Source organism: Dermacentor albipictus, chromosome 4 (genome assembly GCF_038994185.2).
Source record: "Dermacentor albipictus isolate Rhodes 1998 colony chromosome 4, USDA_Dalb.pri_finalv2, whole genome shotgun sequence".
Lineage (NCBI taxonomy): Eukaryota > Metazoa > Arthropoda > Arachnida > Ixodida > Ixodidae > Dermacentor > Dermacentor albipictus.
Window position 1 is genome coordinate 119103891 of NC_091824.1, and position 13255 is coordinate 119117145.

General features: G+C 43.3%; 2 protein-coding genes across 3 annotated transcripts in view; one reads left to right on the forward strand and one right to left on the reverse strand.

Annotated features, from left to right (window-relative positions):
- Positions 1 to 5421, forward strand: part of LOC135916016 (uncharacterized) — a 50061-nt gene extending 44640 nt beyond the window's left edge. For both annotated transcript variants that reach the window (XM_065449214.1, XM_065449215.1), the window contains one exon: positions 1309 to 5421. In XM_065449214.1, coding sequence (XP_065305286.1) covers positions 1309 to 1539 — 231 coding nt within the window. In that variant the 3' untranslated portion in view covers positions 1540 to 5421. The remainder of the gene's footprint in view (positions 1 to 1308) is intronic.
- Positions 5422 to 9343: 3922 nt separating this feature from the next.
- On the reverse strand, positions 9344 to 13189 carry Pex3 (peroxin 3). Its single transcript, XM_065449216.1, has one exon. The coding sequence runs from the start codon at positions 13037 to 13039 to the stop codon at positions 11903 to 11905; it is 1137 nt and encodes a 378-aa protein (XP_065305288.1). The 5' UTR covers positions 13040 to 13189; the 3' UTR covers positions 9344 to 11902.
- Positions 13190 to 13255: the final 66 nt, after the last annotated feature.

Below are 13255 nucleotides of genomic sequence, written 5' to 3' on the forward strand. Positions count from 1 at the left end.
GTGCATGTGTTTTTTTTCTCTGGGGTGCATGTGGCCTATTGCACTAGTTTCATTTATTTAGTCACTACTTTCTTCTGTTTGCTTTACTTAAGAACATTAAAAAGTGCTAACGAGACATGGACGAAAAAGGCACATATACACGTGCACGCACAGGCAGTACTTCCAGCAATTTATTCTTATAATCATCCGCCGTGGTTGCTTAGTGGCTATGGTGTTGGGCTGCTAAGCACGAGGTCGCAATATCGAGTCCCGGCCACGGCAGCCATGTTTCGATGGGGGCGAAATGCGAAAACACCCGTATACTTAGACTTAGGTGCTCGTTAAAGAACGCAAGGTGGTCCAAATTTCTATTAACTATGGTGTGCCTCATAATCAGATCATGTTTCTGGCACGTAAAACCCCAAAGTTTTAATTAATTTAATTTATTCTTGTAATCCTGTTGCTACTTTATACACAACTGATCTCAAAATAATCTGAGCAAATCAGCGTGCAGAACTGAAGGATATACACAAGGGCTTGACAGCCTATCAGCCCTAAGTAATCCATGTTGGCACACCCAGAAAATCAAATTCTTCCACTGTTAGTGTGATAGATGGCATGCTTATGCACATTTCACCCATCTTTTCGATCTCTTCTGCTTTGATAATCTCTCTTGTAAGGTAATTCTTGCTTCGGCCTGTTCGCGCTTTTTAGCATCCTTACTGGATTATCACCATACCCATACTGCTACTCCTGTTTTATTTCTTAGCATCGAGAGGATGCTTCTTTGGGAGAGGGAGTAATGCCACATGCTATCTGTGAGCCTCTGTGCTAGGAAATTGCATGCTTGGAGAGAAGAGGAGGACACTTTTGAGCTGGTGTTAGTAAAAAAGTTAGTTCTCGGCTGTGTTCATGTGCTTTATCTATGACAATATTCATTCTAGGGCATTTTACTCATTACAGTGTGTCCCCAGGTTTGATGAGTACTTGTTGTAGCGCATTCTTAAGAGACAGGAATAAGGCAATATGAATTAGTGAACATGGTTAGCTAATATTCTAGCAAAAGATAATAGGAAGAAGTAAAATTGGGCAGGTGATCAATGTGTAAAATGGGTGACTGGTTATCTATTAGAGTAAGAAAGTGGTTGCCAAGGGAAGAAAAACACAGTCGAGAATGGCAACAGGTTAGATGATGTGATAAGGTTAGAGTAAATTTGTAGGCACAGAAAGGGGGTCTTTTGATGCAGGACAAGGGTAGCAGATCTTACTAAATGCCCTTCATTCTGTAGTGGACGTTAAATAGGCTGAAAATGATCACCCTCACTGCAGGTATTGATGACTGGTACCCCCGAGACCAACGTGCCAACATCCTTGTTCACCCGAGGGGTGACCTTCAAGCTTCCAAAGCACACAAGCCGAATGCTGCACCACCTGTTTGGTGAAAACCAGTGCCGCTCGACCCTGCAGTGCATGGCTCGGCACCCACTGTGGCCCGACCCCGATTGTGAGCGGGCTTTCCGTAAGAAGCTGGAAGGGCTTGAGCTGCCGAAGAGTGTCTGAGTGTCTCTGGCCCTACGTGTACTTGGAAAATTTGCAGATACAAGTTAGAATTAGTTGGCGCAGGACCGGGGTAATTAGAGATGGCTGAGAAAGGCCTTCGTCCTGCAGTGGACATAAAGACATACTGATGATGATGATACTTGGCAGGCAAGCAGAAACCTTGCAGCAAAATTGCGAGATGGCCGAGTTTGTTGAAGAACTTGTTCTTTGCCACACTGGTGTGTAAATGAGATCAAGCTCATAGAGAGCTCCTTGTCTTGTTTTGAAGGCAACACATTTAGACTCCTGATTGTAGTCCAAACATTCTGACCACTAATGCAGTTCAATTCTGGGGGTCTGGATGTGATCAAGCTCACAGAACCCATCTGCCTCTTCTTTCTCCTTGTGGGAGGGAGGCAACACCTTTAGACTTCCAAGTGTGCTCTAATACATTCTGACTATTGATGCCATTTACATTTGTGCACATTTGTGGACCAACTGTCACACGTCGACTGTCACATTGTTGTGTATGACACAGATGTATGTCTCATTCATGGGCTGTTCTAGAATCTGTCCATATTCATTTATTCTCTTTCCTCTCCTGCACTTACTCTTCTGCAACCCCCTGCCTGTATATTTAATATTAATGCAAAAGCATTAAATGCCCCATTACACAAAAATCCAGTGGTGGCAGCAGCGCCACCAAGCGATGGTACCAAAATTGGCCCATGGCGCAATGAGTAAAAACACGTCTAAAATCCTCAGATTGACGTCAAAATTTTCAGGCAGGTTCCTGTAGAGAAAGTAAATGAATGGCTTTGAAAAGAAAATTTTTGGTAAATTTCAATCTGGGTGGGAACCGAACCCGGACCTGCAGCGTGTGAGACAAGCACACTTCCCTGATGCCGTGACGGCTCCACAGTTCTGGCTGACTAAAGTTGGGCCTAGTGCTTGTGTCATTGCACACGTCACGTTGCAGCCATCTGGCAGACTAAAGATGTGTCCTAGGGCATGCATCATTGAGCACGTGATGGCGCAGCCAATGGCGGGGGAGGTGGTGCCACGTCATGTGTATGTAAAGTGAGTGTGTAAAATAAAAAGTGTTAATGTCCGATTGAATGCTACTGAGTGGTCCTTCGAGTTATGAACTCCTCACGGGCAAGCGAGTGCATTGAGATGCCTGGCGCTTTGATCTGGCCTTCCTGAGGCGCACTCAACACACAGGTGAGAGCTTGCACAGGCAAGGAATGTGCGAAAAAAAAAATTTCACCAAAGGGACTATAATGCTTTTGCATTCCCACAGAGCACTCGTAAGTGTCTCTGCTGAACTTCTTTTTTGATCTCTGTTTCCTATTCAGTCATTCAGGCAAGCTTAATGCCCCTTGGGCAATTGTCTGCCAGCTTTTCTTTCTTCACTCCATGATCATTTAAATGTGCAACCCTAATAATAACAATGTTTGTTAAAGGACACTTTTTCTGCCTGACAAGATTGAGCACGAAGGCTTAAACACAAAATGTGGGGCAGTACAACTTTCAGTACTTGCGCATGATAGCTTCACTTAGCTTCGCTGAACTCGTTACTGGTTTACAGTTGCCTCGTGCACTTGTGTGTGGTATGGCAAAGACTATGTGCACTGCACTTTTTTTTCACCTTCATTAAAGAAGGTAAGGCATTTTTAGTGAAAAAAAATAAGGGAGCGTCACGTGAGTTGTGAGGCCCTTGTAAGTTGTAAGATGTGATGGTTGAGACATGGACGAAATAAGGTGGGCAGTTTTGCCTACAGGGTAAAGCATTGAAAGCAATAGCAAAGTTTAGCATTGTATTGAAGCTTCTCGGGCGACATTCTAAGAATACATGGGTGCGACATGCGACAACTTCTGCGACATGCGACAACTTCTGCTTCACATCAAAAGCAGCATCCTGTCAGCTACGTCTCGCAGTGCTGGCATGATGAGGAATGCTGCCACTGGCATTACAGGCATCGCACCTCAGTGGTGTACGAGATGAGACAGAAGGAAAACAGTCAGCATTTGTAGCTTGAGTTGTTCGCTCAGACCATTGTACTCGCCACAGGTGTGGTATGCACACCGCTGCACAGCAGGAACTGCTGCACCAGGAACATTCCTGTGTAACAGTGCACTTTGTCTTAGGGCATTGAAGAAACTGCCGAGTCATGCATGTTGACGTGTATTATAGTTCAGTGCCTTGTAAACATTTTCTTCTTTACATTATGTGTAAAATATTAGTTTAAGACTTCATGCAAGTTTCTTAAGCATTGAAATCATTGAGGTGCTAATCCTGTACACTAGTTCATTGCCTTGGGAATCCATATTTCTATAACATTATTCTTACTTTTCCTATATCATAAAATTGTCTACTTAGCAAGAAGCAGCGCATCAGAATTTTTTAATTACTTACTGCAGCAACCTAAACATAGTTTGTGTCACAAAATCGGTCCGAAGGCTAGGTAAAAGCTAAGGACTCATCTGTGTAAACTGAAGTGGTAAGTGATTCTAAAATTATCAGCTGCTGTAGAAGCTAATCGATTTGTTTTGTCACTGCGCAGCCAACTGCAAAAGTTTCTTGAGCGTGGAATTAATGAGAAAGCAAAAATTACCTTGTGACTTCTACATGCAGCTGGAAGTATATGTAAGAAATGTGGTCGCCGTACAGAAAATTAGGCACTGATCTTTTTGATTCCAGAGCAGGCATGTTGGGTTGTTTCTTTTTTTCAGATTTCATGCTTTGAAAGCTATTGCTGCTAGCTGTTTAGCTAATGAATATGCAGTGTTGTTCTCTCTTGTTCTTTTTTTCTTTCTTTGGCATTGTATATTTGACGTATTGTATCTTGCAGTACATCTTGCGTTCCTGTTGCAAATGAATTCATTCTGCAGGTTACATAGTGATAAGAAATCTGCCGATAATTGTGTATATTAGAAGGCTGAATGACTGAGTGTGTTACGTGATGTTGACTCCTGTTATGAACCGGACTGAATGTTGTGTAAATTATTGAACTATGTCTGCATGATTTTTTTCAGCTAAACTTCTGGCTAGCTAGCACTCAAATTTCGTACAGAGATGCCATTTGAAGGCAAATGCAGTATAACAATAGTAGTACCTCATTTGCATGCATCAGTTGCCTGCCTTGTCCAATATTAATCGGAGGTATGCGGTCGCCTGCGGTGACATTAGATGCAAAAAAATGTAGGGTTTGCAATAACTAAACAGTAGCACCATTTTTCACTGTAACATCAAAACAGGGTGCACACAGTTTTCTGCCTTAACAACAACAGTGTGGCACAATTGTTACAACGCAGCAATGTCATAATCGTTTTTGTCTTCCACCACTTCAAACCAAAGTGTGTTTCTGATTTACTCTACATGAAACTAGCCAATAATGGACCTGGGCGTGGTATCAAAACTGCATGAGCATCACGGAGTTCTACTTGTGCGGAAAATTTGAGCCGAACAAGCCAGCAGTTTAGCAAAAGCAACCAGGGATACGTGACGATCATGCTTACACAACATTTGGTGTGTGTGTATTTAATTTCAAGGTTTTCCTCTTCACCCAGTGTCGGGAGCTCCAGTGCCACTAGTGTACTAGGAGCAGATGCTTATGCATCGAGTTTTTCATGTGCATTCTGTACACTGTCATGCTTCAAGTGAATCGACAAGCCAGTTAACATTTCTACATTGAGTGCCTTATTTTATTTGTTTATTATCTCGCGACGTCTTCAGTTGTTTCATAGCTCTCAGGTGACCCTACAATGACTGCATAAGACTGCAGTCAAGCCACAGCACGAGGATAAGAGGCATCCGGTAGCAGCAAGCATCAGGACCTAATTATTGCTATTGGCTGCCGCTTGTGCTTGAAATAAAGTTGCTGTAGTTGCCATCTTTTACGTCTTGTTGCATTCCATCTAGTGCCCTAGTGTACTGTTGTTGTTTTTCAAACCAGTGTACCCACTCCACTCAGGGCCCCCTGAGGGGAGGGACGGTATTGGAATTAATAAACAAGTCTTAGTACTGGTACTAAAGTGCTCTAAAAGCAAAAAAAGATGGAAACGCTGTATGTGTTGAAAGACTATAACTATTGTGTTCCAACTCTCTTGCATTTGTTTAGTTTTCATCACTGTTGCCCCTACTTCATTATTATCATTATTTACGATGTAAATAATTAGCTTTTTTCAAATGTTCATACCTTATGAATTTCACTTGCTTGTACACATAGACAACGCAGTATATTTGTAATCATTGCCTGTTATGCTTTCAATAAAATTGGCTGGTTAGTTGTCATAATGAATTAAGGATTTTTTCCTTATATACATTGCACAGTGTTACAGCTTATGTGGTGTAATTGCTTGGATGACAATTGTATTATCATTCTTACACACATCTGCTTGCCTTGGAGCCTTGGATGACTTTCTTGTCAATGTCAGGCTAGGTGATTGATCAGTTAATCTTATGAACAGTTGATTAATGTTTTTCAAAGCAAATCTCCCCTTTTACGAGGAGATTGAGTTTAAGTAACATGAGTGAAATTAGCTGACAGTTTGTTCCTTAACTTCTACTTCAGCTTGCCTGTGTATAGCCTCCACGTTTTAGTAAGCACTGCCTAGGGCAGCAGGATATCGAGTACATCTGGCTTATTCCCTTGCATAGTAGACCCGGAGGCTGCAGTCTGCAAACCTCAACACGCGCAAGCTGTGGCCTTCGAGAACTGCAAGCCAGAAGCACTTTACTTGCAGTAGTGAGCAATATACTTAGCACTGATTCGTGAAGCCTTGTCTGAAGCCTGGTGTTCGTCATGTGTGCCTCTGAGACATCTAGTCATGAAAAAATTTAATGTTTGCTTAGTGTTTACACTGTTTTGTCTCTTTTACAGAAAAAAAAATTGTCGCAGTACAGACAAGGCAGGAGAAAATTCCCTCCCCCTAGGCCGAAACTGAACAGGGCTCAAACCATTACTTTCAGGCTCTTACAGACGAGATCTTACCTCAACCCCAGAGCGCTTAGTTGTTAGTTGCATAGACCCCAGCTTCCCTCAGTCGTGCTCCAAATGGGGTCACGCATGCTGCTCCTTCGACCACATGCTCTGGCTGTGCCTGTACGACGTGAGCAATACAAGTCCAAGTGGGACGCCTTGCTGAAGAGCTCGGAATTCATGCACCATCTGCAGGCCGTCCAGAGGGCCCGCAACATCACAGAGAGTCGCCACTTCTCAGTCCCATCGTGAGCGGAACCACCAACTTGATCGGGGAGTAATTAAGTTCCTCAGGACACTTCAATAAAGTTCTTGTCAACTGTCATCTGGAAAGGTGGGAAAAAAATGCAAAGTTACGCTGCATGTAAGTCTCTAAGAGTCTAAGGCACCAGCCATCATTTGCTAAGTGCACGCTAAAGATGATGCCACAACGCTGCACCACAGCAGTAGATGCAGATGCTTCAGCAAGTGTGGCAGTATGTACAGCATGATCTCGCAAATTTGCCAATGTACACCTGCAGTGGCGATTGATGAAAATGTGCATACGTTGTAGTGCCATATGTATCAGAGACCTAAACTTGCCATAGCAAGTCTTTTCACTTGCAATTTTCTTCAGAGAACCTTTACGTTTTGTTAGAACCATGTTCTTAACAATATTGATTTCACGGCTATATAATTGTCTAATGTGAAGTTTTCAGTACTATCCTTTGTTTAAATGGCATGTGTGTAAGTTAACGACCAATTGGTAACTAAACTGATTGAAGACTAGCAGACATTGACTTCAAAATTTTTATTGATGGTTAGCACCAGTGCATGACACTGCTGAAAGGATGCCCGCTCTAATATGCTCAAGTATTTCAACAGAATCGCTAGATGCTGCAATGCGAGTTGAGATATGCACATGCCAGGGGAGCTGCGCTTGCACATTGGTTTTGAATAGACGCCGATCACTGAAACGGCTTGGGTCACTGACCCTGTAGATCCCTATATAAAGCTTCTTACTGTAATATTTGTGCCTTTTTGGGCCATTTACCCCATTCACCTTCATTGCACTCTCGTTATTCACGGACCTATCGCTTCTACCATCGAGAGATCAGCTTTTAGCTTTTCTGCAAAGCTAAGTAGCCAGATCATGTATACAAAGCTAAAACAAATCACAGTGATTTTAACAAGCAAATCACAGAGCAATAAAACATAATTGCAAACTTAAACACACCTGAAACAAAAATTTGGACGAAGTTCCATCTGGCTGAAGTGAGTACTCAATGTCGGAAAGTGCATAGTAGTACTGGTCTGAGGAAAGGCGTTGCAGTTCCCGTGAGCTCAGTGTAAATCTGCCCCTTAGCAAATGTGAATTTTCTACCCTTATCCTCCTATGCTTGGCATAAGAGTTTTAGTTTTGACCTTCAATATCTATGAAGTGTTTCCAGAAGTTCGTTTGGCATTCATTTGAGACAGAAAAGCAAAATCAAGCCACCAAAAGAAATTCATGCAAGCTCTTACTTTGCCCTATTTGGACCAAAAGTTTTGGTTGTTGTATCCAAGCCATCATGTTGCACTTGAAAACTTAAGAAAGCGCTGGACTTCTGCTATTGACCAGCCTTCTTCGGTAATATATTTCCAACAATACAATTGTCTGGCACTTGCTCTTGTAAACAGTTCTGGGCTAAGAATATTTTATGAATACAGGCACTGGACTGTGAATGCTCACATGTGTTTGTCTGCATGCATTATCACACTGTTGTCTTTCCTCTATTTCAGCCATTGGCAGCAACAGCATATTCATGTTCACTGTAGAAAGAATGTGTCTCACAATAGTCTCCAGTTACCTCACCTTTGTGTCAACAGACTTGGTCCTATGCCTGCAGATTTCCTTACTTCATCTGCACCATTTAATTATGTTCTGTCTTCAACTGTGTTTTCTATTCTTGGCACCCCCTGTGTAACTATAATAGACCACCAATATCGTTTCAATGCATTACTTGGAAGTGCTAGTATCAACTAGAATACAGCTACCTGCATATTTGATGATTCATACTACTGTCTTTCTGGCCTGCCAATATTATGCATAGCAAATTTCAGCCCTATAGCTTAGTATTGGCTCAAAGCAACAGGTGAATCATTCGCCAGATGATGTAACAAAGCACCATAACAAATATACTTTTTTTCTTTTTCAATTTACTGATTATGTTCTTTTCTTGTCGAGGATATCGGTAAACCACTGTTTATTACATTTCTCAGTACAGGGTGGCTGAATGCAGCGATTATGTACTGTTCTTTTCAAGGATATCAATAAGCTGCTGTTCCCGACATGCCCCAGTGCAGGGTAACACACAAGATTCAATCCTTGTTAATGTCCTTCTTTTTTTTTTTTTGCTCTTTCTTGGCTGACAAACAAGAAGCATGTTACCAGTGATAATGCTCAGCGCAAGAGGTGTGCCAGTCTTGCAGGATCCCATGGTCACTGCTTGCACAGTTGGCACGCATAAACTTTGCACGTGCCGAACGGATCAGCTGCACTGTAAAGTAATAAGGTGTATTGTAATAATGTAATGTATCTATTCCAGTGCTATTCCTTTTCACACTTTCAGTGGTTTGACACTTCGTCTACATAACCACCAAGATCGGCCAGTTATGAATGCTGGATAATAAAAAAAGGAACAAAACCAATTTAAATGAATCTTTACATTATAACGACCCTGCTATCTGGCAAGATATTTTGTTGCCATACTGGCATTGCGACAAATATATTTACACGAGCAAGCTCAGCTGACATGAGCAGGGCATGCTTCAGCATCTGGACAGACCAAAGCTTCTTCTAACATTAGGAAAGAAACTGCTGGGAACCAAGGCATAGGAAAACATTTTATTGCACACTTCTATTGCTGGGCCAATTGGTAAACATTACTGTAGGTAAATAATGAGGTGTTGGAATGCTCGCATGCAACATACCTGCAAAGTAAACTTCGAGCTTGAGCAGAACGAAAACATGCAAGCGTGACTGTCCCTCTAGACACATGCAACCTTGGTTGCAGTGCTAGACTTTACAAACTTTGAATTTATGTTCATGAACTTGCCAAGGTAGACATTCATGTGATGCTTTTCTGAATTATGAACATTTTATTCTGTACAGGGCAAGAAAAACAGTCCACCAAAGAAGTGAACTAACTGATATAGAGCTTGCCGTAGGGTAAAAAAAATGTTACATTTCACATTTACCTCCTTTCACAAACACAACTAGAATTATCAATTCCACCACTTAATGTTTGCTATTCACAAGACAAAGTGCCACATTAATAAGTTATTAGACCTATACCAATGCTCAGAATACATAAAATGTGAGACCTCCACCAGTAAATGCAAGCTTAACTATGCTTTCATGTGAGCACTTTGGCTAATAGCACTCGTTTGCCCCATTCGTTCTTCTGCAGTGTTGATTAGTTAACCGAAACAAAGCACAGCTGCACCAAGAACATAACGAGTGCATTTGTGAACTAACACTGAACAAAATACAAATGGCCCCAGGATATTAGGTCATGCCTGGTTCACGTGAGTGCTACACATGCCTGGTGTCAATCAAGCATCAGATAAGCACAGGTTACACTTAAAGACATTTCCATTTTTTATCACAAGCATTGATTCGAACAATGCAAATAACCACAAAACTCAGTAATCCTCACTTGTTCCTGCAATGGCATTACTTAACTACATGAACAAAGCAGTAGAACACATGCTGCTGCACAAATGCACTGTAAAAACCACTTTATGTAAGAGACATCATAGACCTGAATATCTTTTTTTTTAATGGTGAATGAGAACAATAGCTACAGGGTGTTCTTTTGTTTAGCTGCACCAAATTTTTAAAATAAGAATATAAATCACGGTTTCGTTATGTCTATCATTTGAGTGTACCGATTGCCAGCCTCTAGATACAGAGCAATTTCCACAGTTAATTGCGTAATTGGAAAAATTATGGCAATTGATTTTCTAATTATTAACAATGGGTGGCTACAGCAAATGAGTACTTTGGGGGCCGTCCTCGACACATGTCCCAATGATCAAATTTTGAATAGAGGAGGTCATGCGGGAGATAATAAACAGTTAGTTCCCCTTGGAAGGCTCCTTGAAACTGAAACTGGCTGGAAAAACAGCATCTGTGCCATCAATGTCGCCAAATTTACTTCGTAATTCCGTTGGGTACCACATTGCCACAATAGCGCCGATCTCGCTCTTTGGGTGTTAAATATCAGTCTGTAGCGTCAATCATATGGTATACCTTTTTTTTTTTTCCCCCTTCAATCGGTGAGTTTTGTTCCTGTAGTTTACACGTTTTTATTTACACAACTTGCACGCATGTTTGAGACAGCTCTCCCAGAGAAAGTGAATTTTGACTTGATGACGTTCTCATCAAAAAGCCTGAAACGTCATTTTGTCGGTTAAGTGGACACGTGGCGCCCAATGGAATGACGAAGTAAATTTGGCAGCCCGCCAGCATTGAAGAGCTAGGCCAACGCCACAGACAGCAAGAAGACAATGCAAGCTGCTCACAGGGACGGAGCGCCGGTGACCTCGGAGACTCGACAAAAGGAGGGGGGTGGCAACATCGACGACACAGATGCTCTTTTTCCAGCCAGTTTCAATTTCAAGGAGCCTGTCAAGGGGGACTAATTGTTCGCGTAATTTCCATAAGAACTCCACCATTCAAAACTTGAGATCGTTGGGATAGGTAGTGTCGAGGACAGGCCCCAAAGTACTCATTTGCTGTAGCCACCTATTTTTAATAATTAGAAAGCTGATTACCATAACTTCACTAATTATGCATGTAATTGCGGAAATTATATATAGAGGCTGCCAATCCAGACACTCAAATGGTAAAAATAATGTTGCCGTGATTTACACTTTCCTCATTTTAAAAATTTGGTGCAGCTAGAAAAAAGCACCCTGTATAAAATGCAGCCAGTGAGTGTGCCAAGGGAAATGAAAGGATAAAATGCAGCGAAGATGGAACATGTTAGTGAGCTTTCGACAATGGTAATTTCTGTAGTTCACCACATTTTCTCACACTCGTGGCAAGTGACATTCCACTAAGATTCACAAGTACGTACACTGAAAAGTCCATGTCTCGAAGTTATGAAAAGGCAGTCAGTTTCAGTATCTTTGAACATTTTTAACAAGGGGAAGTATGTGATAACTGACAAGCACACCGAAATGACAATGTCACACACGTGTTTGGAATGGCATGATGCGGGACACCAAGTGCGCAACATGTTTGGTATGTTGTTTGTAGGACCGACTGACTGCACCACAAACTACGAACCGAGTACTCACAAACGCTTACACGTGTCCGTCATCATGCTATCAATCATCCCCAGCATGAAATTTATGCCGCCATCTGACAATCATGACAATGGTGTCAGGTTGTGGTTAATCCTGTCCGCGTCCTCTGTCTGGCAGAAGGCCTCGTACACGTTGGCGAGCATACTACGAAGTAGCTCTGCCTGAAGCACGATTTTGAGGAAGCCTTCCTGCCTGCCGGCTACGAGGCTGTTCCTAAGCACGGGCAAAAGTTTTGCCATAGGAAAGCCCGTTGACACCGCCGACGACGAGGCGGCAGAACATTCAGCTCGGTCACCACTGGCATTTTCTTGTGCTGCGGCTCGCATATTTTTTAAGCACACCTCGACATCGTTCGTGAGGCTATTGATCCCCAGGTCGATGCACATTCCCAGAACCTTGGCGAAGTCGTCGGTCTCGAGGATGTCCCTTGTCTCGAGGATCATCACGTTGAGCACCCTGACGTCGTCCGTATCGCCTTCGACCTCGAGAGGTGGCAGGAGCAAGCGAAGAAAGCCTGGAAGTGGCTTCTTGGAGTCCCGCGAGATGTGCTTCTTGACGAAATCGAAACCCACAGCGAAGTCTGCGGGGCCGACGCGCTCCTTCAGGCTGATGTGACCGAAGGCGGCCACGACCGCGTCCCTGACAACACGCACGAGCTCGTGCAGGCCGTTCTCGAAGAAGTGCTGGACCTGTGACAGGTAGCGCTGATGGATGTCTTGGTTGGTGAGTGCCGGCAAGACGCCTCCAGAGTTTTGCTGCGCGCGCTGCGAGTTCACGAAGACGTATCCACCGACAACGCCGAGCTGCACGCGAACCAGCGAGGCGAGCAGACTTTCCGCGTACACGCTTGCCACCGCGAAAGTGAGAATGCGCACCTTGAGTTCCTCCCAAAGTTCGACCCTGTTGGCAGGTCGCGTCTTGAGCTTCTCGAGCAGGCTGTCAGTCTCGAGTATGGCGAGTAGCGGCTCTCTGACCTTTTCCAGGAGAGTCAGGATCGTGTTGTCAGACGTTTGAAGAATATTTTCGAAGTGGTGCTGGTGTTTGATTTGATCGATGTAGCTCTGAGTCTGTTTTGTTTCCCAGTCACGGAGTTTTCCATGTAGATACCGGTTCAAAAGGTAGGCGCCTCCGACTAGGCCGACGCTGAAGAATATCTTCTTCTTGTGCTGCCGCACAGCGTTGTACAGCCGGCTGAACATGGCCGGACGATCGGGAACGTTGTTACTTCCTCAAACTCCTGCTGTCCGTGAGGTTTTCCGTGCTGACGCAGGCTCCGCGCTGCTACCATAGAGAAAGAAACTTTTTTTCTTTCTCTATGCTGCTACCTTGACTGCGCCATTTTACATGCCGTTGCCAGACGAGGAGGCGTTGGGCTACCGATTTGGCCGTGACTACATGTGACTATTTCGACGTCT